This window comes from Procambarus clarkii, chromosome 73 (genome assembly GCF_040958095.1).
Source record: "Procambarus clarkii isolate CNS0578487 chromosome 73, FALCON_Pclarkii_2.0, whole genome shotgun sequence".
Lineage (NCBI taxonomy): Eukaryota > Metazoa > Arthropoda > Malacostraca > Decapoda > Cambaridae > Procambarus > Procambarus clarkii.
The window spans coordinates 20,871,020-20,891,954 of record NC_091222.1 but is presented as its reverse complement, the minus strand read 5'-3'; the positions used below and the strand labels follow the sequence as shown (position 1 = coordinate 20,891,954).

At 43.3% G+C, this 20,935-nt stretch overlaps 1 protein-coding gene across 1 annotated transcript in view; it reads right to left on the bottom strand.

Annotated features, from left to right (window-relative positions):
- The window catches only part of LOC138356632 (integumentary mucin C.1-like), a 58,226-nt gene extending 49,673 nt beyond the window's left edge, over nucleotides 1-8,553 (bottom strand). Inside the window, exons 1-2 of the mRNA XM_069312822.1 lie at nucleotides 8,513-8,553; nucleotides 4,831-5,715 (exon numbers count right to left, since the gene is read on the bottom strand). Of these exons, the coding sequence (XP_069168923.1) occupies nucleotides 4,831-5,715; nucleotides 8,513-8,553 (926 nt within the window). The remainder of the gene's footprint in view (nucleotides 1-4,830; nucleotides 5,716-8,512) is intronic.
- Nucleotides 8,554-20,935: the final 12,382 nt, after the last annotated feature.

Here is a 20,935-nt window from a genome sequence, read left to right as displayed (position 1 = left end):
GTTGTTGTTGGTGTAGTTCCTGTTGATGTGGTTGTTATTGGTGCAGTTCCTGTTGTTGTTGTGGTTGTTGGTGTAGTTTCTGTTGTTGTTATTGGTGCAGTTCCTGTTGTTGTGGTGGTTGTTGGTGTAATTCCTATCGTTGTTGTGGTAATTCCTATCGTTGTTGTTGTAGTTCCTGTTGCTGTGGTGGTTGTTTCAGTAGTTTCTGTTGTTGTTATTGTTGTTGGAAGTTTTGCTGTTGTTGTGGGGGTTGTTGGTGTAATTCCTGTTTTTGTGGTTGTGGTTGGTGTAGTTCCTTTCATTGTGGTAGCTGGAGTAGTTTCTGTTGTTGTGGTGGTTGATGGTGCAGTTCCTGTTGTTGTGGTTGTTGGTACAGTTCCTATTATTGCTGTGGTTGTTGGTGTAGTTCCTGTTGTTGTGATGGTTGTTGGTGTAGTTGCTGTTCTAGTAGCTGGAGTAGTTTCTGTTGTAGTAGTGGTTGTTGGTACAGTTGCTGTTGTTGTGGTTATTGTTGGTGTAGTTCGTGTTGTTGAGGTCACTGGTGTAGTTCCTGTTGTGGTGGTGGTTGGTGGAGTAGTTCCTGTTGTAGTAGTTGTTGGTGTAGTTCCTGTTGTTGTGGTCGCTGATGTATTTGTCGTGTAAGTTGTTGGTGTGGTTCTTGTTGCTGTAGTGGTTGTTGATGTAGTTCCTGTTATGGTGGTGGTTGTTGGTGTAGTTCTGGCTGTTGTGGTGGTTGTTGGTGTTGTTGCTGTTGTTGAGGTAGTTGTGTGTGAAATTCCTGTTGTTGTGGTTGTTGTTGGTGTAGTTCCTGTCGTTGTGGGAGCTGGAGTAGTTTCTGTTGTTGTGGTGGTTGATGGTGCAGTTCCTGTTGTTGTGGTTGTTGGTACAGTTCCTATTATTGCTGTGGTTGTTGGTGTAGTTCCTGTTGTTGTGGTGGTTGTTGGTGTAGTGTCTGTTCTAGTAGCTGGAGTAGTTTCTGTTGTAGTAGTGGTTGTTGGTACAGTTCCTGTTGTTGTGGTGATTGTTGGTGTAGTTCGTGTTGATGAGTTCGCTGGTGTAGTTCCTGTTGTGGTAGTAGTTGGTGTAGTTCCTTTTGTAGTAGTTGTTGGTGTAGTTCCTGTAATGGTGGTAGTTGTTTGTGTATATTCTGTTGTTGTAGTGGTTGTGGGTGTAGTTCCTTTGGTTGTCGTTGTGGTTGTTGGTGTAGTTCCTGTTGTTGTGGTGGTTGGTGGTGAAGTTCCTGATGTTGCGGTTGATGTTGGTGCCGTTCCTTTTGTTGTTGTTGTAGTTGTAGTTCCTGTTGTTGTGTTAGTTGTTGGTGTAGTATTTGTGTTTGTGGTGGTTGTTGGTGTAGTTTCTGTTGTTGTAGTGGTTGTTGGTATAGTTCCTTCTGTTGTCGTAGTGGTTGTTTGTGTAGTTCCTTTTGTTGTGGTTGTTGTTGGTGCAGTTCCAGTTGTTGTAGTGATTTATGGTGCAGTTTCTGTTGTTGTGGTTGTTGTTGGTGTAGTTCCTGTTGATGTGGTTGTTACTGGTGCAGTTCCTGTTGTTGTTGTGGTTGTTGGTGTAGTTTCTGTTGTTGTTATTGGTGCAGTTCCTGTTGTTGTGGTGGTTGTTGGTGTAATTCCTATCGTTGTTGTGGTAATTCCTATCGTTGTTGTTGTAGTTCCTGTTGCTGTGGTGGTTGTTTCAGTAGTTTCTGTTGTTGTTATTGTTGTTGGAAGTTTTGCTGTTGTTGTGGGGGTTGTTGGTGTAATTCCTGTTTTTGTGGTTGTGGTTGGTGTAGTTCCTTTCGTTGTGGTAGCTGGAGTAGTTTCTGTTGTTGTGGTGGTTGATGGTGCAGTTCCTGTTGTTGTGGTTGTTGGTACAGTTCCTATTATTGCTGTGGTTGTTGGTGTAGTTCCTGTTGTTGTGATGGTTGTTGGTGTAGTTGCTGTTCTAGTAGCTGGAGTCGTTTCTGTTGTAGTAGTGGTTGTTGGGACAGTTGCTGTTGTGGTTATTGTTGGTGTAGTTCGTGTTGTTGAGGTCGCTGGTGTAGTTCCTGTTGTGGTGGTGGTTGGTGGAGTAGTTCCTGTTGTAGTAGTTGTTGGTGTAGTTCCTGTTGTTGTGGTCGCTGATGTATTTGTCGTGTAAGTTGTTGGTGTGGTTCTTGTTGCTGTAGTGGTTGTTGATGTAGTTCCTGTTATGGTGGTGGTTGTTGGTGTAGTTCCTGTCGTTGTGGGAGCTGGAGTAGTTTCTGTTGTTGTGGTGGTTGATGATGCAGTTCCTGTTGTTGTGGTTGTTGGTACAGTTCCTATTGTTGCTGTGGTTGTTGGTGTAGTTCCTGTTGTTGTGGTGGTTGTTGGTGTAGTGTCTGTTCTAGTAGCTGGAGTAGTTTCTGTTGTAGTAGTGGTTGTTGGTACAGTTCCTGTTGTTGTGGTGATTGTTGGTGTAGTTCGTGTTGATGAGTTCGCTGGTGTAGTTCCTGTTGTGGTAGTGGTTGGTGTAGTTCCTTTTGTAGTAGTTGTTGGTGTAGTTCCTGTAATGGTGGTAGTTGTTTGTGTATATTCTGTTGTTGTAGTGGTTGTGGGTGTAGTTCCTTTGGTTGTTGTTGTGGTTGTTGGTGTAGTTCCTGTTGTTGTGGTGGTTGGTGGTGAAGTTCCTGATGTTGCGGTTGATGTTGGTGCCGTTCCTTTTGTTGTTGTTGTAGTTGTTGTTCCTGTTGTTGTGGTAGTTGTTGGTGTAGTTCCTGTTTTTGTGGTGGTTGTTGGTGTAGTTTCTGTTGTTGTAGTGGTTGTTGGTATAGTTCCTTCTGTTGTCGTAGTGGTTGTTTGTGTTGTTCCTTTTGTTGTGGTGGTTGTTGGTGAAGTTCTTGTTGTTGTGGTTATTGGTTTAGTTCCAGTTGTTGTAGTGGTTGATGGTGCAGTTTCTGTTGTTGTGTTTGTTGTTGGTGTAGTGCCTGTTGATATGGTTGTTATTGGTGCAGTTCCTGTTGTTGTTGTGGTTGTTGGTGTAGTTTCTGTTGTTGTTATTGGTGCAGTTCCTGTTGTTGTGGTGGTTGTTGGTGTAATTCCTATCGTTGTTGTGGTAATTCCTATCGTTGTTGTTGTAGTTCCTGTTGCTGTGGTGGTTGTTTCAGTAGTTTCTGTTGTTGTTATTGTTGTTGGAAGTTTTGCTGTTGTTGTGGGGGTTGTTGGTGTAATTCCTGTTTTTGTGGATGTGGTTGGTGTAGTTCCTTTCGTTGTGGTAGCTGGAGTAGTTTCTGTTGTTGTGGTGGTTGATGGTGCAGTTCCTGTTGTTGTGGTTGTTGGTACAGTTCCTATTATTGCTGTGGTTGTTGGTGTAGTTCCTGTTGTTGTGATGGTTGTTGGTGTAGTTGCTGTTCTAGTAGCTGGAGTAGTTTCTGTTGTAGTAGTGGTTGTTGGTACAGTTGCTGTTGTGGTTATTGTTGGTGTAGTTCGTGTTGTTGAGGTCGCTGGTGTAGTTCCTGTTGTGGTGGTGGTTGGTGGAGTAGTTCCTGTTGTAGTAGTTGTTGGTGTAGTTCCTGTTGTTGTGGTCGCTGATGTATTTGTCGTGCAAGTTGTTGGTGTGGTTCTTGTTGCTGTAGTGGTTGTTGATGTAGTTCCTGTTATGGTGGTTGTTGTTGGTGTAGTTCTGGCTGTTGTGGTGGTTGTTGGTGTTGTTGCTGTTGTTGAGGTAGTTGTTTGTGAAATCCCTGTGTTTGTTGTTGTTGTTGGTGTAGTTCCTGTCGTTGTGGGAGCTGGAGTAGTTTCTGTTGTTGTGGTGGTTGATGATGCAGTTCCTGTTGTTGTGGTTGTTGGTACAGTTCCTATTATTGCTGTGGTTGTTGGTGTAGTTCCTGTTGTTGTGGTAGTTGTTGGTGTAGTGTCTGTTCTAGTAGCTGGAGTAGTTTCTGTTGTAGTAGTGGTTGTTGGTACAGTTCCTGTTGTTGTGGTGATTGTTGGTGTAGTTCGTGTTGATGAGTTCGCTGGTGTAGTTCCTGTTGTGGTAGTGGTTGGTGTAGTTCCTTTTGTAGTAGTTGTTGGTGTAGTTCCTGTAATGGTGGTAGTTGTTTGTGTATATTCTGTTGTTGTAGTGGTTGTGGGTGTAGTTCCTTTGGTTGTCGTTGTGGTTGTTGGTGTAGTTTCTGTTGTTGTGGTGGTTGGTGGTGAAGTTCCTGATGTTGCGGTTGATGTTGGTGCCGTTCCTTTTGTTGTTGTTGTAGTTGTAGTTCCTGTTGTTGTGGTAGTTGTTGGTGTAGTTCCTGTTTTTGTGGTGGTTGTTGGTGTAGTTTCTGTTGTTGTAGTGGTTGTTGGTATAGTTCCTTCTGTTGTCGTAGAGGTTGTTTGTGTAGTTCCTTTTGTTGTGGTGGTTGTTGGTGAAGTTCTTGTTGTTGTGGTTATTGGTGCAGTTCCAGTTGTTGTAGTGGTTGATGGTGCAGTTTCTGTTGTTGTGGTTGTTGTTGGTGTAGTGCCTGTTGATGTGGTTGTTATTGGTGCAGTTCCTGTTGTTGTTGTGGTTGTTGGTGTAGTTTCTGTTGTTGTTATTGGTGCAGTTCCTGTTGTTGTGGTGGTTGTTGGTGTAATTCCTATCGTTGTTGTGGTAATTCCTATCGCTGTTGTTGTAGTTCCTGTTGCTGTGGTGGTTGTTTCAGTAGTTTCTGTTGTTGTTATTGTTGTTGGAAGTTTTGCTGTTGTTGTGGGGGTTGTTGGTGTAATTCCTGTTTTTGTGGTTGTGGTTGGTGTAGTTCCTTTCGTTGTGGTAGCTGGAGTAGTTTCTGTTGTTGTGGTGGTTGATGGTGCAGTTCCTGTTGTTGTGGTTGTTGGTACAGTTCCTATTATTGCTGTGGTTGTTGGTGTAATTCCTGTTGTTGTGATGGTTGTTGGTGTAGTTGCTGTTCTAGTAGCTGGAGTAGTTTCTTTTGTAGTAGTGGTTGTTGGTACAGTTGCTGTTGTGGTTATTGTTGGTGTAGTTCGTGTTGTTGAGGTCGCTGGTGTAGTTCCTGTTGTGGTGGTGGTTGGTGGAGTAGTTCCTGTTGTAGTAGTTGTTGGTGTAGTTCCTGTTGTTGTGGTCGCTGATGTATTTGTCGTGTAAGTTGTTGGTGTGGTTCTTGTTGCTGTAGTGGTTGTTGATGTAGTTCCTGTTATGGTGGTGGTTGTTGGTGTACTTCTGGCTGTTGATGTGGTTGTTGGTGTTGTTGCTGTTGTTGAGGTAGTTGTTTGTGAAATTCCTGTTGTTGTGGTTGTTGTTGGTGTAGTTCCTGTCGTTGTGGGAGCTGGAGTAGTTTCTGTTGTTGTGGTGGTTGATGATGCAGTTCCTGTTGTTGTGGTTGTTGGTACAGTTCCTATTATTGTTGTGGTTGTTGGTGTAGTTCCTGTTGTTGTGGTGGTTGTTGGTGTAGTGTCTGTTCTAGTAGCTGGAGTAGTTTCTGTTGTAGTAGTGGTTGTTGGTACAGTTCCTGTTGTTGTGGTGATTGTTGGTGTAGTTCGTGTTGATGAGTTCGCTGGTGTAGTTCCTGTTGTGGTAGTGGTTGCTGTAGTTCCTTTTGTAGTAGTTGTTGGTGTAGTTCCTGTAATGGTGGTAGTTGTTTGTGTATATTCTGTTGTTGTAGTGGTTGTGGGTGTAGTTCCTTTGGTTGTCGTTGTGGTTGTTGGTGTAGTTCCTGTTTTTGTGGTGGTTGGTGGTGAAGTTCCTGATGTTGCGGTTGATGTTGGTGCCGTTCCTTTTGTTGTTGTTGTAGTTGTAGTTCCTGTTGTTGTGGCAGTTGTTGGTGTAGTTCCTGTGTTTGTGGTGGTTGTTGGTGTAGTTTCTGTTGTTGTAGTGGTTGTTGGTATAGTTCCTTTTGTTGTCGTAGTGGTTGTTTGTGTAGTTCCTTTTGTTGTGGTGGTTGTTCGTGAAGTTCTTGTTGTTGTGGTTATTGGTGCAGTTCCAGTTGTTGTAGTGGTTGATGGTGCAGTTTCTGTTGTTGTGGTTGTTGTGGGTGTATTTCCTGTTGATGTGGTTGTTATTGGTGCAGTTCCTGTTGTTGTTGTGGTTGTTGGTCTAGTTTCTGTTGTTGTTATTGGTGCCGTTCCTGTTGTTGAGGTGGTTGTTGGTGTAATTCCTATCGTTGTTGTGGTAATTCCTATCGTTGTTGTTGTAGTTCCTGTTGCTGTGGTGGTTGTTTCAGTAGTTTCTGTTGTTGTTATTGTTGTTGGAAGTTTTGCTGTTGTTGTGGGGGTTGTTGGTGTAATTCCTGTTTTTGTGGTTGTGGTTGGTGTAGTTCCTTTCGTTGTGGTAGCTGGAGTAGTTTCTGTTGTTGTGGTGGTTGATGGTGCAGTTCCTGTTGTTGTGGTTGTTGGTACAGTTCCTATTATTGCTGTGGTTGTTGGTGTAGTTCCTGTTGTTGTGATGGTTGTTGGTGTAGTTGCTGTTCTAGTAGCTGGAGTAGTTTCTGTTGTAGTAGTGGTTGTTGGTACAGTTGCTGTTGTGGTTATTGTTGGTGTAGTTCGTGTTGTTGAGGTCGCTGGTGTAGTTTCTGTTGTGGTGGTGGTTGGTGGAGTAGTTCCTGTTGTAGTAGTTGTTGGTGTAGTTCCTGTTGTTGTGGTCGCTGATGTATTTGTCGTGTAAGTTGTTGGTGTGGTTCTTGTTGCTGTAGTGGTTGTTGATGTAGTTCCTGTTATGGTGGTGGTTGTTGGTGTAGTTCTGGCTGTTGTGGTGGTTGTTGGTGTTGTTGCTGTTGTTGAGGTAGTTGTTTGTGAAATTCCTGTTGTTGTGGTTGTTGTTGGTGTAGTTCCTGTCGTTGTGGGAGCTGGAGCAGTTTCTGTTGTTGTGGTGGTTGATGATGCAGTTCCTGTTGTTTTGGTTGTTGGTACAGTTCCTATTATTGCTGTGGTTGTTGGTGTAGTTCCTGTTGTTGTGGTGGTTGTTGGTGTAGTGTCTGTTCTAGTAGCTGGAGTAGTTTCTGTTGTAGTAGTGGTTGTTGGTACAGTTCCTGTTGTTGTGGTGATTGTTGGTGTAGTTCGTGTTGATGAGTTCGCTGGTGTAGTTGCTGTTGTGGTAGTGGTTGGTGTAGTTCCTTTTGTAGTAGTTGTTGGTGTAGTTCCTGTAATGGTGGTAGTTGTTTGTGTATATTCTGTTGTTGTAGTGGTTGTGGGTGTAGTTCCTTTGGTTGTCGTTGTGGTTGTTGGTGTAGTTCCTGTTGTTGTGGTGGTTGGTGGTGAAGTTCTTATGTTGCGGTTGATGTTGGTGCCGTTCCTTTTGTTGTTGTTGTAGTTTTAGTTCCTGTTGTTGTGGTAGTTGTTGGTGTAGTTCCTGTGTTTGTGGTGGTTGTTGGTGTAGTTTCTGTTGTTGTAGTGGTTGTTGGTATAGTTCCTTCTGTTGTCGTAGTGGTTGCCTGTGTAGTTCCTTTTGTTGTGGTGGTTGTTGGTGAAGTTCTTGTTGTTGTGGTTATTGGTGCAGTTCCAGTTGTTGTAGTGGTTGATGGTGCAGTTTCTGTTGTTGTGGTTGTTGTTGTTGGTGTAGTTCCTGTTGATGTGGTTGTTATTGGTGCAGTTCCTGTTGTTGTTGTGGTTGTTGGTGTAGTTTCTGTTGTTGGTATTGGTGCAGTTCCTGTTGTTGTGGTGGTTGTTGGTGTAATTCCTATCGTTGTTGTGGTAATTCCTATCGTTGTTGTTGTAGTTCCTGTTGCTGTGGTGGTTGTTTCAGTAGTTTCTGTTGTTGTTATTGTTGTTGGAAGTTTTGCTGTTGTTGTGGGGGTTGTTGGTGTAATTCCTGTTTTTGTGGTTGTGGTTGGTGTAGTTCCTTTCATTGTGGTAGCTGGAGTAGTTTCTGTTGTTGTGGTGGTTGATGGTGCAGTTCCTGTTGTTGTGGTTGTTGGTACAGTTCCTATTATTGCTGTGGTTGTTGGTGTAGTTCCTGTTGTTGTGATGGTTGTTGGTGTAGTTGCTGTTCTAGTAGCTGGAGTAGTTTCTGTTGTAGTAGTGGTTGTTGGTACAGTTGCTGTTGTGGTTATTGTTGGTGTAGTTCGTGTTGTTGAGGTCGCTGGTGTAGTTCCTGTTGTGGTGGTGGTTGGTGGAGTAGTTCCTGTTGTAGCAGTTGTTGGTGTAGTTCCTGTTGTTGTGGTCGCTGATGTATTTGTCGTGTAAGTTGTTGGTGTGGTTCTTGTTGCTGTAGTGGTTGTTGATGTAGTTCCTGTTATGGTGGTGGTTGTTGGTGTAGTTCTGGCTGTTGTGGTGGTTGTTGGTGTTGTTGCTGTTGTTGAGGTAGTTGTTTGTTAAATTCCTGTTGTTGTGGTTATTGTTGGTGTAGTTCCTGTCGTTGTGGGAGCTGGAGTAGTTTCTGTTGTTGTGGTGGTTGATGATGCAGTTCCTGTTGTTGTGGTTGTTGGTACATTTCCTATTATTGCTGTGGTTGTTGGTGTAGTTCCTGTTGTTGTGGTGGTTGTTGGTGTAGTGTCTGTTCTAGTAGCTGGAGTAGTTTCTGTTGTAGTAGTGGTTGTTGGTACAGTTCCTGTTGTTGTGGTGATTGTTGGTGTAGTTCGTGTTGATGAGTTCGCTGGTGTAGTTCCTGTTGTGGTAGTAGTTGGTGTAGTTCCATTTGTAGTAGTTGTTGGTGTAGTTCCTGTAATGGTGGTAGTTGTTTGTGTATATTCTGTTGTTGTAGTGGTTGTGGGTGTAGTTCCTTTGGTTGTCGTTGTGGTTGTTGGTGTAGTTCCTGTTGTTGTGGTGGTTGGTGGTGAAGTTCCTGATGTTGCGGTTGATGTTGGTGCCGTTCCTTTTGTTGTTGTTGTAGTTGTAGTTCCTGTTGTTGTGTTAGTTGTTGGTGTAGTATTTGTGTTTGTGGTGGTTGTTGGTGTAGTTTCTGTTGTTGTAGTGGTTGTTGGTATAGTTCCTTCTGTTGTCGTAGTGGTTGTTTGTGTAGTTCCTTTTGTTGTGGTTGTTGTTGGTGCAGTTCCAGTTGTTGTAGTGATTGATGGTGCAGTTTCTGTTGTTGTGGTTGTTGTTGGTGTAGTTCCTGTTGATGTGGTTGTTACTGGTGCAGTTCCTGTTGTTGTTGTGGTTGTTGGTGTAGTTTCTGTTGTTGTTATTGGTGCAGTTCCTGTTGTTGTGATGGTTGTTGGTGTAATTCCTATCGTTGTTGTGGTAATTCCTATCGTTGTTGTTGTAGTTCCTGTTGCTGTGGTGGTTGTTTCAGTAGTTTCTGTTGTTGTTATTGTTGTTGGAAGTTTTGCTGTTGTTGTGGGGGGTTGTTGGTGTAATTCCTGTTTTTGTGGTTGTGGTTGGTGTAGTTCCTTTCGTTGTGGTAGCTGGAGTAGTTTCTGTTGTTGTGGTGGTTGATGGTGCAGTTCCTGTTGTGGTTGTTGGTACAGTTCCTATTATTGCTGTGGTTGTTGGTGTAGTTCCTGTTGTTGTGATGGTTGTTGGTGTAGTTGCTGTTCTAGTAGCTGGAGTCGTTTCTGTTGTAGTAGTGGTTGTTGGGACAGTTGCTGTTGTGGTTATTGTTGGTGTAGTTCGTGTTGTTGAGGTCGCTGGTGTAGTTCCTGTTGTGGTGGTGGTTGGTGGAGTAGTTCCTGTTGTAGTAGTTGTTGGTGTAGTTCCTGTTGTTGTGGTCGCTGATGTATTTGTCGTGTAAGTTGTTGGTGTGGTTCTTGTTGCTGTAGTGGTTGTTGATGTAGTTCCTGTTATGGTGGTGGTTGTTGGTGTAGTTCTGGCTGTTGTGGTGGTTGTTGGTGTTGTTGCTGTTGTTGAGGTAGTTGTTTGTGAAATTCCTGTTGTTGTGGTTGTTGTTGGTGTAGTTCCTGTCGATGTGGGAGCTGGAGTAGTTTCTGTTGTTGTGGTGGTTGATGATGCAGTTCCTGTTGTTGTGGTTGTTGGTACAGTTCCTATTATTGCTGTGGTTGTTGGTGTAGTTCCTGTTGTTGTGGTGGTTGTTGGTGTAGTGTCTGTTCTAGTAGCTGGAGTAGTTTCTGTTGTAGTAGTGGTTGTTGGTACAGTTCCTGTTGTTGTGGTGATTGTTGGTGTAGTTCGTGTTGATGAGTTCGCTGGTGTAGTTCCTGTTGTGGTAGTGGTTGGTGTAGTTCCTTTTGTAGTAGTTGTTGGTGTAGTTCCTGTAATGGTGGTAGTTGTTTGTGTATATTCTGTTGTTGTAGTGGTTGTGGGTGTAGTTCCTTTGGTTGTTGTTGTGGTTGTTGGTGTAGTTCCTGTTGTTGTGGTGGTTGGTGGTGAAGTTCCTGATGTTGCGGTTGATGTTGGTGCCGTTCCTTTTGTTGTTGTTGTAGTTGTTGTTCCTGTTGTTGTGGTAGTTGTTGGTGTAGTTCCTGTTTTTGTGGTGGTTGTTGGTGTAATTTCTGTTGTTGTAGTGGTTGTTGGTATAGTTCCTTCTGTTGTCGTAGAGGTTGTTTGTGTAGTTCCTTTTGTTGTGGTGGTTGTTGGTGAAGTTCTTGTTGTTGTGGTTATTGGTGCAGTTCCAGTTGTTGTAGTGGTTGATGGTGCAGTTTCTGTTGTTGTGTTTGTTGTTGGTGTAGTGCCTGTTGATGTGGTTGTTATTGGTGCAGTTCCTGTTGTTGTTGGGGTTGTTGGTGTAGTTTCTGTTGTTGTTATTGGTGCAGTTCCTGTTGTTGTGGTGGTTGTTGGTGTAATTCCTATCGTTGTTGTGGTAATTCCTATCGTTGTTGTTGTAGTTCCTGTTGCTGTGATGGTTGTTTCAGTAGTTTCTGTTGTTGTTATTGTTGTTGGAAGTTTTGCTGTTGCTGTGGGGGTTGTTGGTGTAATTCCTGTTTTTGTGGATGTGGTTGGTGTAGTTCCTTTCGTTGTGGTAGCTGGAGTAGTTTCTGTTGTTGTGGTGGTTGATGGTGCAGTTCCTGTTGTTGTGGTTGTTGGTACAGTTCCTATTATTGCTGTGGTTGTTGGTGTAGTTCCTGTTGTTGTGATGGTTGTTGGTGTAGTTGCTGTTCTAGTAGCTGGAGTAGTTTCTGTTGTAGGAGTGGTTGTTGGTAGAGTTGCTGTTGTGGTTATTGTTGGTGTAGTTCGTGTTGTTGAGGTCGCTGGAGTAGATCCTGTTGTGGTGGTGGTTGGTGGAGTAGTTCCTGTTGTAGTAGTTGTTGGTGTAGTTCCTGTTGTTGTGGTCGCTGATGTATTTGTCGTGTAAGTTGTTGGTGTGGTTCTTGTTGCTGTAGTGGTTGTTGATGTAGTTCCTTTTATGGTGGTGGTTGTTGGTGTAGTTCTGGCTGTTGATGTGGTTGTTGGTGTTGTTGCTGTTGTTGAGGTAGTTGTTTGTGAAATTCCTGTTGTTGTGGTTGTTGTTGGTGTAGTTCCTGTCGTTGTGGGAGCTGGAGTAGTTTCTGTTGTTGTGGTGGTTGATGATGCAGTTCCTGTTGTTGTGGTTGTTGGTACAGTTCCTATTATTGTTGTGGTTGTTGGTGTAGTTCCTGTTGTTGTGGTGGTTGTTGGTGTAGTGTCTGTTCTAGTAGCTGGAGTAGTTTCTGTTGTAGTAGTGGTTGTTGGTACAGTTCCTGTTGTTGTGGTGATTGTTGGTGTAGTTCGTGTTGATGAGTTCGCTGGTGTAGTTGCTGTTGTGGTAGTGGTTGGTGTAGTTCCTTTTGTAGTAGTTGTTGGTGTAGTTCCTGTAATGGTGGTAGTTGTTTGTGTATATTCTGTTGTTGTAGTGGTTGTGGGTGTAGTTCCTTTGGTTGTCGTTGTGGTTGTTGGTGTAGTTCCTGTTTTTGTGGTGGTTGGTGGTGAAGTTCCTGATGTTGCGGTTGATGTTGGTGCCGTTCCTTTTGTTGTTGTTGTAGTTGTAGTTCCTGTTGTTGTGGCAGTTGTTGGTGTAGTTCCTGTGTTTGTGGTGGTTGTTGGTGTAGTTTCTGTTGTTGTAGTGGTTGCTGGTATAGTTCCTTCTGTTGTCGTAGTGGTTGTTTGTGTAGTTCCTTTTGTTGTGGTGGTTGTTCGTGAAGTTCTTGTTGTTGTGGTTATTGGTGCAGTTCCAGTTGTTGTAGTGGTTGATGGTGCAGTTTCTGTTGTTGTGGTTGTTGTGGGTGTATTTCCTGTTGATGTGGTTGTTATTGGTGCAGTTCCTGTTGTTGTTGTGGTTGTTGGTCTAGTTTCTGTTGTTGTTATTGGTGCAGTTCCTGTTGTTGTGGTGGTTGTTGGTGTAATTCCTATCGTTGTTGTGGTAATTCCTATCGTTGTTGTTGTAGTTCCTGTTGCTGTGGTGGTTGTTTCAGTAGTTTCTGTTGTTGTTATTGTTGTTGGAAGTTTTGCTGTTGTTGTGAGGGTTGTTGGTGTAATTCCTGTTTTTGTGGTTGTGGTTGGTGTAGTTCCTTTCGTTGTGGTAGCTGCAGTAGTTTCTGTTGTTGTGGTGGTTGATGGTGCAGTTCCTGTTGTTGTGGTTGTTGGTACAGTTCCTATTATTGCTGTAGTTGTTGGTGTAGTTCCTGTTGTTGTGATGGTTGTTGGTGTAGTTGCTGTTCTAGTAGCTGGAGTAGTTTCTGTTGTAGTAGTGGTTGTTGGTACAGTTGCTGTTGTGGTTATTGTTGGTGTAGTTCGTGTTGTTGAGGTCGCTGGTGTAGTTCCTGTTGTGGTGGTGGTTGGTGGAGTAGTTCCTGTTGTAGTAGTTGTTGGTGTAGTTCCTGTTGTTGTGGTCGCTGATGTATTTGTCGTGTAAGTTGTTGGTGTGGTTCTTGTTGCTGTAGTGGTTGTTGATGTAGTTCCTGTTATGGTGGTGGTTGTTGGTGTAGTTCTGGCTGTTGATGTGGTTGTTGGTGTTGTTGCTGTTGTTGAGGTAGTTGTTTGTGAAATTCCTGTTGTTGTGGTTGTTGTTGGTGTAGTTCCTGTCGTTGTGGGAGCTGGAGTAGTTTCTGTTGTTGTGGTGGTTGATGATGCAGTTCCTGTTGTTGTGGTTGTTGGTACAGTTCCTATTATTGTTGTGGTTGTTGGTGTAGTTCCTGTTGTTGTGGTGGTTGTTGGTGTAGTGTCTGTTCTAGTAGCTGGAGTAGTTTCTGTTGTAGTAGTGGTTGTTGGTACAGTTCCTGTTGTTGTGGTGATTGTTGGTGTAGTTCGTGTTGATGAGTTCGCTGGTGTAGTTCCTGATGTGGTAGTGGTTGGTGTAGTTCCTTTTGTAGTAGTTGTTGGTGTAGTTCCTGTAATGGTGGTAGTTGTTTGTGTATATTCTGTTGTTGTAGTGGTTGTGGGTGTAGTTCCTTTGGTTGTCGTTGTGGTTGTTGGTGTAGTTCCTGTTTTTGTGGTGGTTGGTGGTGAAGTTCCTGATGTTGCGGTTGATGTTGGTGCCGTTCCTTTTGTTGTTGTTGTAGTTGTAGTTCCTGTTGTTGTGGCAGTTGTTGGTGTAGTTCCTGTGTTTGTGGTGGTTGTTGGTGTAGTTTCTGTTGTTGTAGTGGTTGTTGGTATAGTTCCTTCTGTTGTCGTAGTGGTTGTTTGTGTAGTTCCTTTTGTTGTGGTGGTTGTTCGTGAAGTTCTTGTTGTTGTGGTTATTGGTGCAGTTCCAGTTGTTGAAGTGGTTGATGGTGCAGTTTCTGTTGTTGTGGTTGTTGTGGGTGTATTTCCTGTTGATGTGGTTGTTATTGGTGCAGTTCCTGTTGTTGTTGTGGTTGTTGGTCTAGTTTCTGTTGTTGTTATTGGTGCAGTTCCTGTTGTTGTGGTGGTTGTTGGTGTAATTACTATCGTTGTTGTGGTAATTCCTATCGTTGTTGTTGTAGTTCCTGTTGCTGTGGTGGTTGTTTCAGTAGTTTCAGTTGTTGTTATTGTTGTTGGAAGTTTTGCTGTTGTTGTGGGGGTTGTTGGTGTAATTCCTGTTTTTGTGGTTGTGGTTGGTGTAGTTCCTTTCGTTGTGGTAGCTGGAGTAGTTTCTGTTGTTGTGGTGGTTGATGGTGCAGTTCCTGTTGTTGTGGTTGTTGGTACAGTTCCTATTATTGCTGTGGTTGTTGGTGTAGTTCCTGTTGTTGTGATGGTTGTTGGTGTAGTTGCTGTTCTAGTAGCTGGAGTAGTTTCTGTTGTAGTAGTGGTTGTTGGTACAGTTGCTGTTGTGGTTATTGTTGGTGTAGTTCGTGTTGTTGAGGTCGCTGGTGTAGTTTCTGTTGTGGTGGTGGTTGGTGGAGTAGTTCCTGTTGTAGTAGTTGTTGGTGTAGTTCCTCTTGTTGTGGTCGCTGATGTATTTGTCGTGTAAGTTGTTGGTGTGGTTCTTGTTGCTGTAGTGGTTGTTGATGTAGTTCCTGTTATGGTGGTGGTTGTTGGTGTAGTTCTGGCTGTTGTGGTGGTTGTTGGTGTTGTTGCTGTTGTTGAGGTAGTTGTTTGTGAAATTCCTGTTGTTGTGGTTGTTGTTGGTGTAGTTCCTGTCGTTGTGGGAGCTGGAGCAGTTTCTGTTGTTGTGGTGGTTGATGATGCAGTTCCTGTTGTTTTGGTTGTTGGTACAGTTCCTATTATTGCTGTGGTTGTTGGTGTAGTTCCTGTTGTTGTGGTGGTTGTTGGTGTAGTGTCTGTTCTAGTAGCTGGAGTAGTTTCTGTTGTAGTAGTGGTTGTTGGTACAGTTCCTGTTGTTGTGGTGATTGTTGGTGTAGTTCGTGTTGATGAGTTCGCTGGTGTAGTTCCTGTTGTGGTAGTGGTTGGTGTAGTTCCTTTTGTAGTAGTTGTTGGTGTAGTTCCTGTAATGGTGGTAGTTGTTTGTGTATATTCTGTTGTTGTAGTGGTTGTGGGTGTAGTTCCTTTGGTTGTCGTTGTGGTTGTTGGTGTAGTTCCTGTTTTTGTGGTGGTTGGTGGTGAAGTTCCTGATGTTGCGGTTGATGTTGGTGCCGTTCCTTTTGTTGTTGTTGTAGTTGTAGTTCCTGTTGTTGTGGCAGTTGTTGGTGTAGTTCCTGTGTTTGTGGTGGTTGTTGGTGTAGTTTCTGTTGTTGTAGTGGTTGTTGGTATAGTTCCTTCTGTTGTCGTAGTGGTTGTTTGTGTAGTTCCTTTTGTTGTGGTGGTTGTTCGTGAAGTTCTTGTTGTTGTGGTTATTGGTGCAGTTCCAGTTGTTGAAGTGGTTGATGGTGCAGTTTCTGTTGTTGTGGTTGTTGTGGGTGTATTTCCTGTTGATGTGGTTGTTATTGGTGCAGTTCCTGTTGTTGTTGTGGTTGTTGGTCTAGTTTCTGTTGTTGTTATTGGTGCAGTTCCTGTTGTTGTGGTGGTTGTTGGTGTAATTACTATCGTTGTTGTGGTAATTCCTATCGTTGTTGTTGTAGTTCCTGTTGCTGTGGTGGTTGTTTCAGTAGTTTCAGTTGTTGTTATTGTTGTTGGAAGTTTTGCTGTTGTTGTGGGGGTTGTTGGTGTAATTCCTGTTTTTGTGGTTGTGGTTGGTGTAGTTCCTTTCGTTGTGGTAGCTGGAGTAGTTTCTGTTGTTGTGGTGGTTGATGGTGCAGTTCCTGTTGTTGTGGTTGTTGGTACAGTTCCTATTATTGCTGTGGTTGTTGGTGTAGTTCCTGTTGTTGTGATGGTTGTTGGTGTAGTTGCTGTTCTAGTAGCTGGAGTAGTTTCTGTTGTAGTAGTGGTTGTTGGTACAGTTGCTGTTGTGGTTATTGTTGGTGTAGTTCGTGTTGTTGAGGTCGCTGGTGTAGTTTCTGTTGTGGTGGTGGTTGGTGGAGTAGTTCCTGTTGTAGTAGTTGTTGGTGTAGTTCCTGTTGTTGTGGTCGCTGATGTATTTGTCGTGTAAGTTGTTGGTGTGGTTCTTGTTGCTGTAGTGGTTGTTGATGTAGTTCCTGTTATGGTGGTGGTTGTTGGTGTAGTTCTGGCTGTTGTGGTGGTTGTTGGTGTTGTTGCTGTTGTTGAGGTAGTTGTTTGTGAAATTCCTGTTGTTGTGGTTGTTGTTGGTGTAGTTCCTGTCGTTGTGGGAGCTGGAGCAGTTTCTGTTGTTGTGGTGGTTGATGATGCAGTTCCTGTTGTTTTGGTTGTTGGTACAGTTCCTATTATTGCTGTGGTTGTTGGTGTAGTTCCTGTTGTTGTGGTGGTTGTTGGTGTAGTGTCTGTTCTAGTAGCTGGAGTAGTTTCTGTTGTAGTAGTGGTTGTTGGTACAGTTCCTGTTGTTGTGGTGATTGTTGGTGTAGTTCGTGTTGATGAGTTCGCTGGTGTAGTTGCTGTTGTGGTAGTGGTTGGTGTAGTTCCTTTTGTAGTAGTTGTTGGTGTAGTTCCTGTAATGGTGGTAGTTGTTTGTGTATATTCTGTTGTTGTAGTGGTTGTGGGTGTAGTTCCTTTGGTTGTTGTTGTGGTTGTTGGTGTAGTTCCTGTTGTTGTGGTGGTTGGTGGTGAAGTTCCTGATGTTGCGGTTGATGTTGGTGCCGTTCCTTTTGTTGTTGTTGTAGTTGTTGTTCCTGTTGTTGTGGTAGTTGTTGGTGTAGTTCCTGTTTTTGTGGTGGTTGTTGGTGTAGTTTCTGTTGTTGTAGTGGTTGTTGGTATAGTTCCTTCTGTTGTCGTAGAGGTTGTTTGTGTAGTTCCTTTTGTTGTGGTGGTTGTTGGTGAAGTTCTTGTTGTTGTGGTTATTGGTGCAGTTCCAGTTGTTGTAGTGGTTGATGGTGCAGTTTCTGTTGTTGTGTTTGTTGTTGGTGTAGTGCCTGTTGATGTGGTTGTTATTGGTGCAGTTCCTGTTGTTGTTGTGGTTGTTGGTGTAGTTTCTGTTGTTGTTATTGGTGCAGTTCCTGTTGTTGTGGTGGTTGTTGGTGTAATTCCTATCGTTGTTGTGGTAATTCCTATCGTTGTTGTTGTAGTTCCTGTTGCTGTGGTGGTTGTTTCAGTAGTTTCTGTTGTTGTTATTGTTGTGTGAAGTTTTGCTGTTGTTGTGGGGGTTGTTGGTGTAATTCCTGTTTTTGTGGATGTGGTTGGTGTAGTTCCTTTCGTTGTGGTAGCTGGAGTAGTTTCTGTTGTTGTGGTGGTTGATGGTGCAGTTCCTGTTGTTGTGGTTGTTGGTACAGTTCCTATTATTGCTGTGGTTGTTGGTGTAGTTCCTGTTGTTGTGATGGTTGTTGGTGTAGTTGCTGTTCTAGTAGCTGGAGTAGTTTCTGTTGTAGTAGTGGTTGTTGGTACAGTTGCTGTTGTGGTTATTGTTGGTGTAGTTCGTGTTGTTGAGGTCGCTGGTGTAGATCCTGTTGTGGTGGTGGTTGGTGGAGTAGTTCCTGTTGTAGTAGTTGTTGGTGTAGTTCCTGTTGTTGTGGTCGCTGATGTATTTGTCGTGTAAGTTGTTGGTGTGGTTCTTGTTGCTGTAGTGGTTGTTGATGTAGTTCCTTTTATGGTGGTGGTTGTTGGTGTAGTTCTGGCTGTTGATGTGGTTGTTGGTGTTGTTGCTGTTGTTGAGGTAGTTGTTTGTGAAATTCCTGTTGTTGTGGTTGTTGTTGGTGTAGTTCCTGTCGTTGTGGGAGCTGGAGTAGTTTCTGTTGTTGTGGTGGTTGATGATGCAGTTCCTGTTGTTGTGGTTGTTGGTACAGTTCCTATTATTGTTGTGGTTGTTGGTGTAGTTCCTGTTGTTGTGGTGGTTGTTGGTGTAGTGTCTGTTCTAGTAGCTGGAGTAGTTTCTGTTGTAGTAGTGGTTGTTGGTACAGTTCCTGTTGTTGTGGTGATTGTTGGTGTAGTTCGTGTTGATGAGTTCGCTGGTGTAGTTCCTGTTGTGGTAGTGGTTGGTGTAGTTCCTTTTGTAGTAGTTGTTGGTGTAGTTCCTGTAATGGTGGTAGTTGTTTGTGTATATTCTGTTGTTGTAGTGGTTGTGGGTGTAGTTCCTTTGGTTGTCGTTGTGGTTGTTGGTGTAGTTCCTGTTTTTGTGGTGGTTGGTGGTGAAGTTCCTGATGTTGCGGTTGATGTTGGTGCCGTTCCTTTTGTTGTTGTTGTAGTTGTAGTTCCTGTTGTTGTTGTTGTTATTGTTGTGGTTACTACACCAACAGTTCCTGTCGTTATGGTGGCTGGTGTAGTTCCTGTTGTTGTGATAGTTTCTGGTGTAGTTACTGTTGTTGTGGGGTTTGTTGGTGTAGATCCTGTTGATGTACTGGTTGTTGGTGTAGTTCCTTTTGTTGTAGTTGTTGTTGGTGAAGTTCCTGTTGTTGTACTGGTTGTGGGTGAAGTTCCTGTTGTTGTGGTCGCTGATGTATTTGTTGTGGAAGTTGTTGGTGTGGTTCTTGTTACTGTAGTGGTTGTTGATGTAGTTCCTGTTATGGTGGTGGTTGTTGGTGTAGTTCTAGCTGTTGTGGTGGTTGTTGGTGTAGTTGTTGTTGTTGAGGTGGCTGTTGGTGTAGTTGTTTTTGTTGAGGTGGTTGTTGGTGAGGTTCCTGTTTTTGTGGTTGTTGTTGGTGTAGTTCCTTTCGTTGTGGTAGCTGGAGTAGTTTCTATTGTTGTGGTAGTTGATGGTGCAGTTCCTGTTGTTGTCGTGTTTGGTACAGTTCCTATTATTGCTGTGGTTGTTGGTGTAGTTCCTGTTGTTGTGATGGTTGTTGGTGTAGTTGCTGTTCTAGTAGCTGGAGTAGTTTCTATTGTAGTAGTGGTTGTTTGTGCAGTTGCTGTTGTGGTGGTAGTTGTTTGTGTATATTCTGTTGTTGCGGTTGATGTTGGTTCCGTTCCTGTAGTTATTGTAGTTGTAGTTCCTGTTGTTGTGGTAGTTGTTGTAGTTCCTTTAGTTATGGTGGTTGTTGGTGAAGTTCCTGTTGTTAAGGTTATTGGTGAACTACCTTTTGTTGTGGTTGTTGGTGCAGTTCCTGTTGTTGTGATGGTTGTTGGTGTAGTTGCTGTTCTAGTAGCTGGAGTAGTTTCTATTGTAGTAGTGGTTGTTTGTGCAGTTGCTGTTGTGGTGGTTATTGTTTGTGTAGTTCGTGTTGTTGAGGTCGCTGGTGTAGTTCCTGTTGTGGTGGTGGTTGGTGGAGTAGTTCCTGTTGTAGTAGTTGTTGGTGTAGTTCCTGTTGTGGTGGTAGTTGTTTGTGTATATTCTGTTGTTGCGGTTGATGTTGGTGCCGTTCCTGTAGTTATTGTAGTTGTAGTTCCTGTTGTTGTGGTAGTTGTTGTAGTTCCTTTAGTTATGGTGGTTGTTGGTGAAGTTCCTGTTGTTAAGGTTATTGGTGAACTACCTTTTGTTGTGGTTGTTGGTGCAGTTCCAGATGCTGTAGAGGTTGATGGTGCACTTCCTGTTGCTGTGGTTGTTGGTGTAGTTCCTGTTGTTGTGGTAGTTGTTTGTGTAGTTCCTGTTGTTGTGGTAGTTGTTGGTGTAGTTCCTGTTGTTGTAGTGGTTGGTGGTGTAGTTCCTGTTGTTGTAGTGGTTGGTGGTGTAGTTCTTGTCGTTATGGTAATTGGTGCAGTTCCTGTTGTTGTGGTATTTGTTTGTGCAGTTTCTGTTGTTGTTGTTGTTGCTGGAGTTGTTCCTGCTGATGTGGTTGTTGTTGGTGCAGTTCCTGTTGTTGTTTTGTTTGACGGTACAGTTCCTATTATTGCTGTGGTTGTTGGTGTAGTTCCTGTCGTTGTGGTAGCTGGAGTAGTTTCTGTTGTTGTGGTGGTTGATGGTGCAGTTCCTGTTGTTATGGTTGTTGGTACAGTTCCAATTATTGCTGTGGTTATTGCTGTAGTTCCTGTTGTTGTGATGGTTGTTGGTGTAGTTGCTGTTCTAGTAGCTGGAGTAGTTTCTGTTGTAGTAGTGGTTGTTGGTATAGTTGCTGTTGTTGTGGTTATTGTTGGTGTAGTTCGTGTTGATGAGATTGCTGGTGTAGTTCCTGTTGTGGTGGTGGTTGGTGGAGTAGTTCCTGTTGTAGTAGTTGTTGGTGTAGTTCCTATTGTGGTGATAGTTGTTAGTGTATATTCTGTTGTTGTAATGGTTGTGGGTGTAGTTCCTTTTGTTGTCGTAGTGGTTGTTGTTGTAGTTCCTTTTGTTGTCGTAGTGGTTGTTGGTGTAGTTCCTGTTGTTGTGGTGGTTGGTGGTGAAGTTCCTGATGTTGCGGTTGATGTTGGTGCCGTTCCTTTTGTTGTTGTAGTTGTAGTTCCTGTTGTTGTGGTAGTTGTTGGTGTAGTTCCTGTGTTTGTGGTGGTTGTTGGTATAGTTTCTGTTGTTGTAGTGGTTGTTGGTATAGTTCCTTTTGTTGTCGTAGTGGTTGTTGGAGTAGTTCCTTTTGTTGTGGTGGCTGGTTTAGTTCCTGTTGTTGTGGTGGTTGCTGTTGTAGTTCCGGTTGTTGCGGAGTTTGTTTTTGCAGTTTCTGTTGCTGTCGTGGTTGTTTGTGTAGTTCGTGTCGTTGTGGTGGTTGTTGGTGTTGGTCCTGTCGTTGTGGTGGCTGGTGTAGTTCTTGTTGATGTACTGGTTGTTGGTGTAGTTCCTGTTGTGTTGGTGGTTGTTGGTGTAGTTCTGGTTGTTGTGGTGGTTGTTGGTGTTGAGGTTGTTGATGCAGTTCCTGTTGTTGTACTAGTTGTGGGTGATGTTCCTGTTGTTGAGGTCGCTGTTGTAGTTTCTGTTTTTGTGGAAGTTGTTGGTGTTGTTCTTGTTGTTTTAGTGGTTGTTGGTGTAGTTTCTGTTGTTATAGTGGTGTTTGGTCTTGGTATTGTTATGATGGTGGTTGGTGGTGTAGTTCCTTTCGTGGTGGTGGTTGTTCGTGTAGTTTCTGTTGTTCTGGTCGCTAGTGAAGTTCCTGTTGTTGTAGAGGTTGTTGGTGTAGTTCCTGTTGCTGTGGTGGTTGTTGGTGTAGTTCTTGTTGTTGTTATGGTTGTTGGTGTTGTTCCTGTTGTTATGATGTTTGTTGTTTTAGTTCCTGGTTTTATTGTGGTTGTTGGTATCGTTTCTGTTGTGGTTGTTGGTGCAGTTCCTGTTGTTGTAGTGGTTGATGGTGCAGTTCCTGTTGTTGTGATTGTTGTTGGAGTAGGTCCTGTTGTTGTGGTAGGTTTTGGTGTAGCTCCTGTTGTTGTGATAATTGTTGGTGTAGTTCCTGTTGTAGTTGTAATTTCTGTTGACGTAGTTTTTATTATTGTGGCAGTTGGTTGAGTCTCTGTTGTTGAAA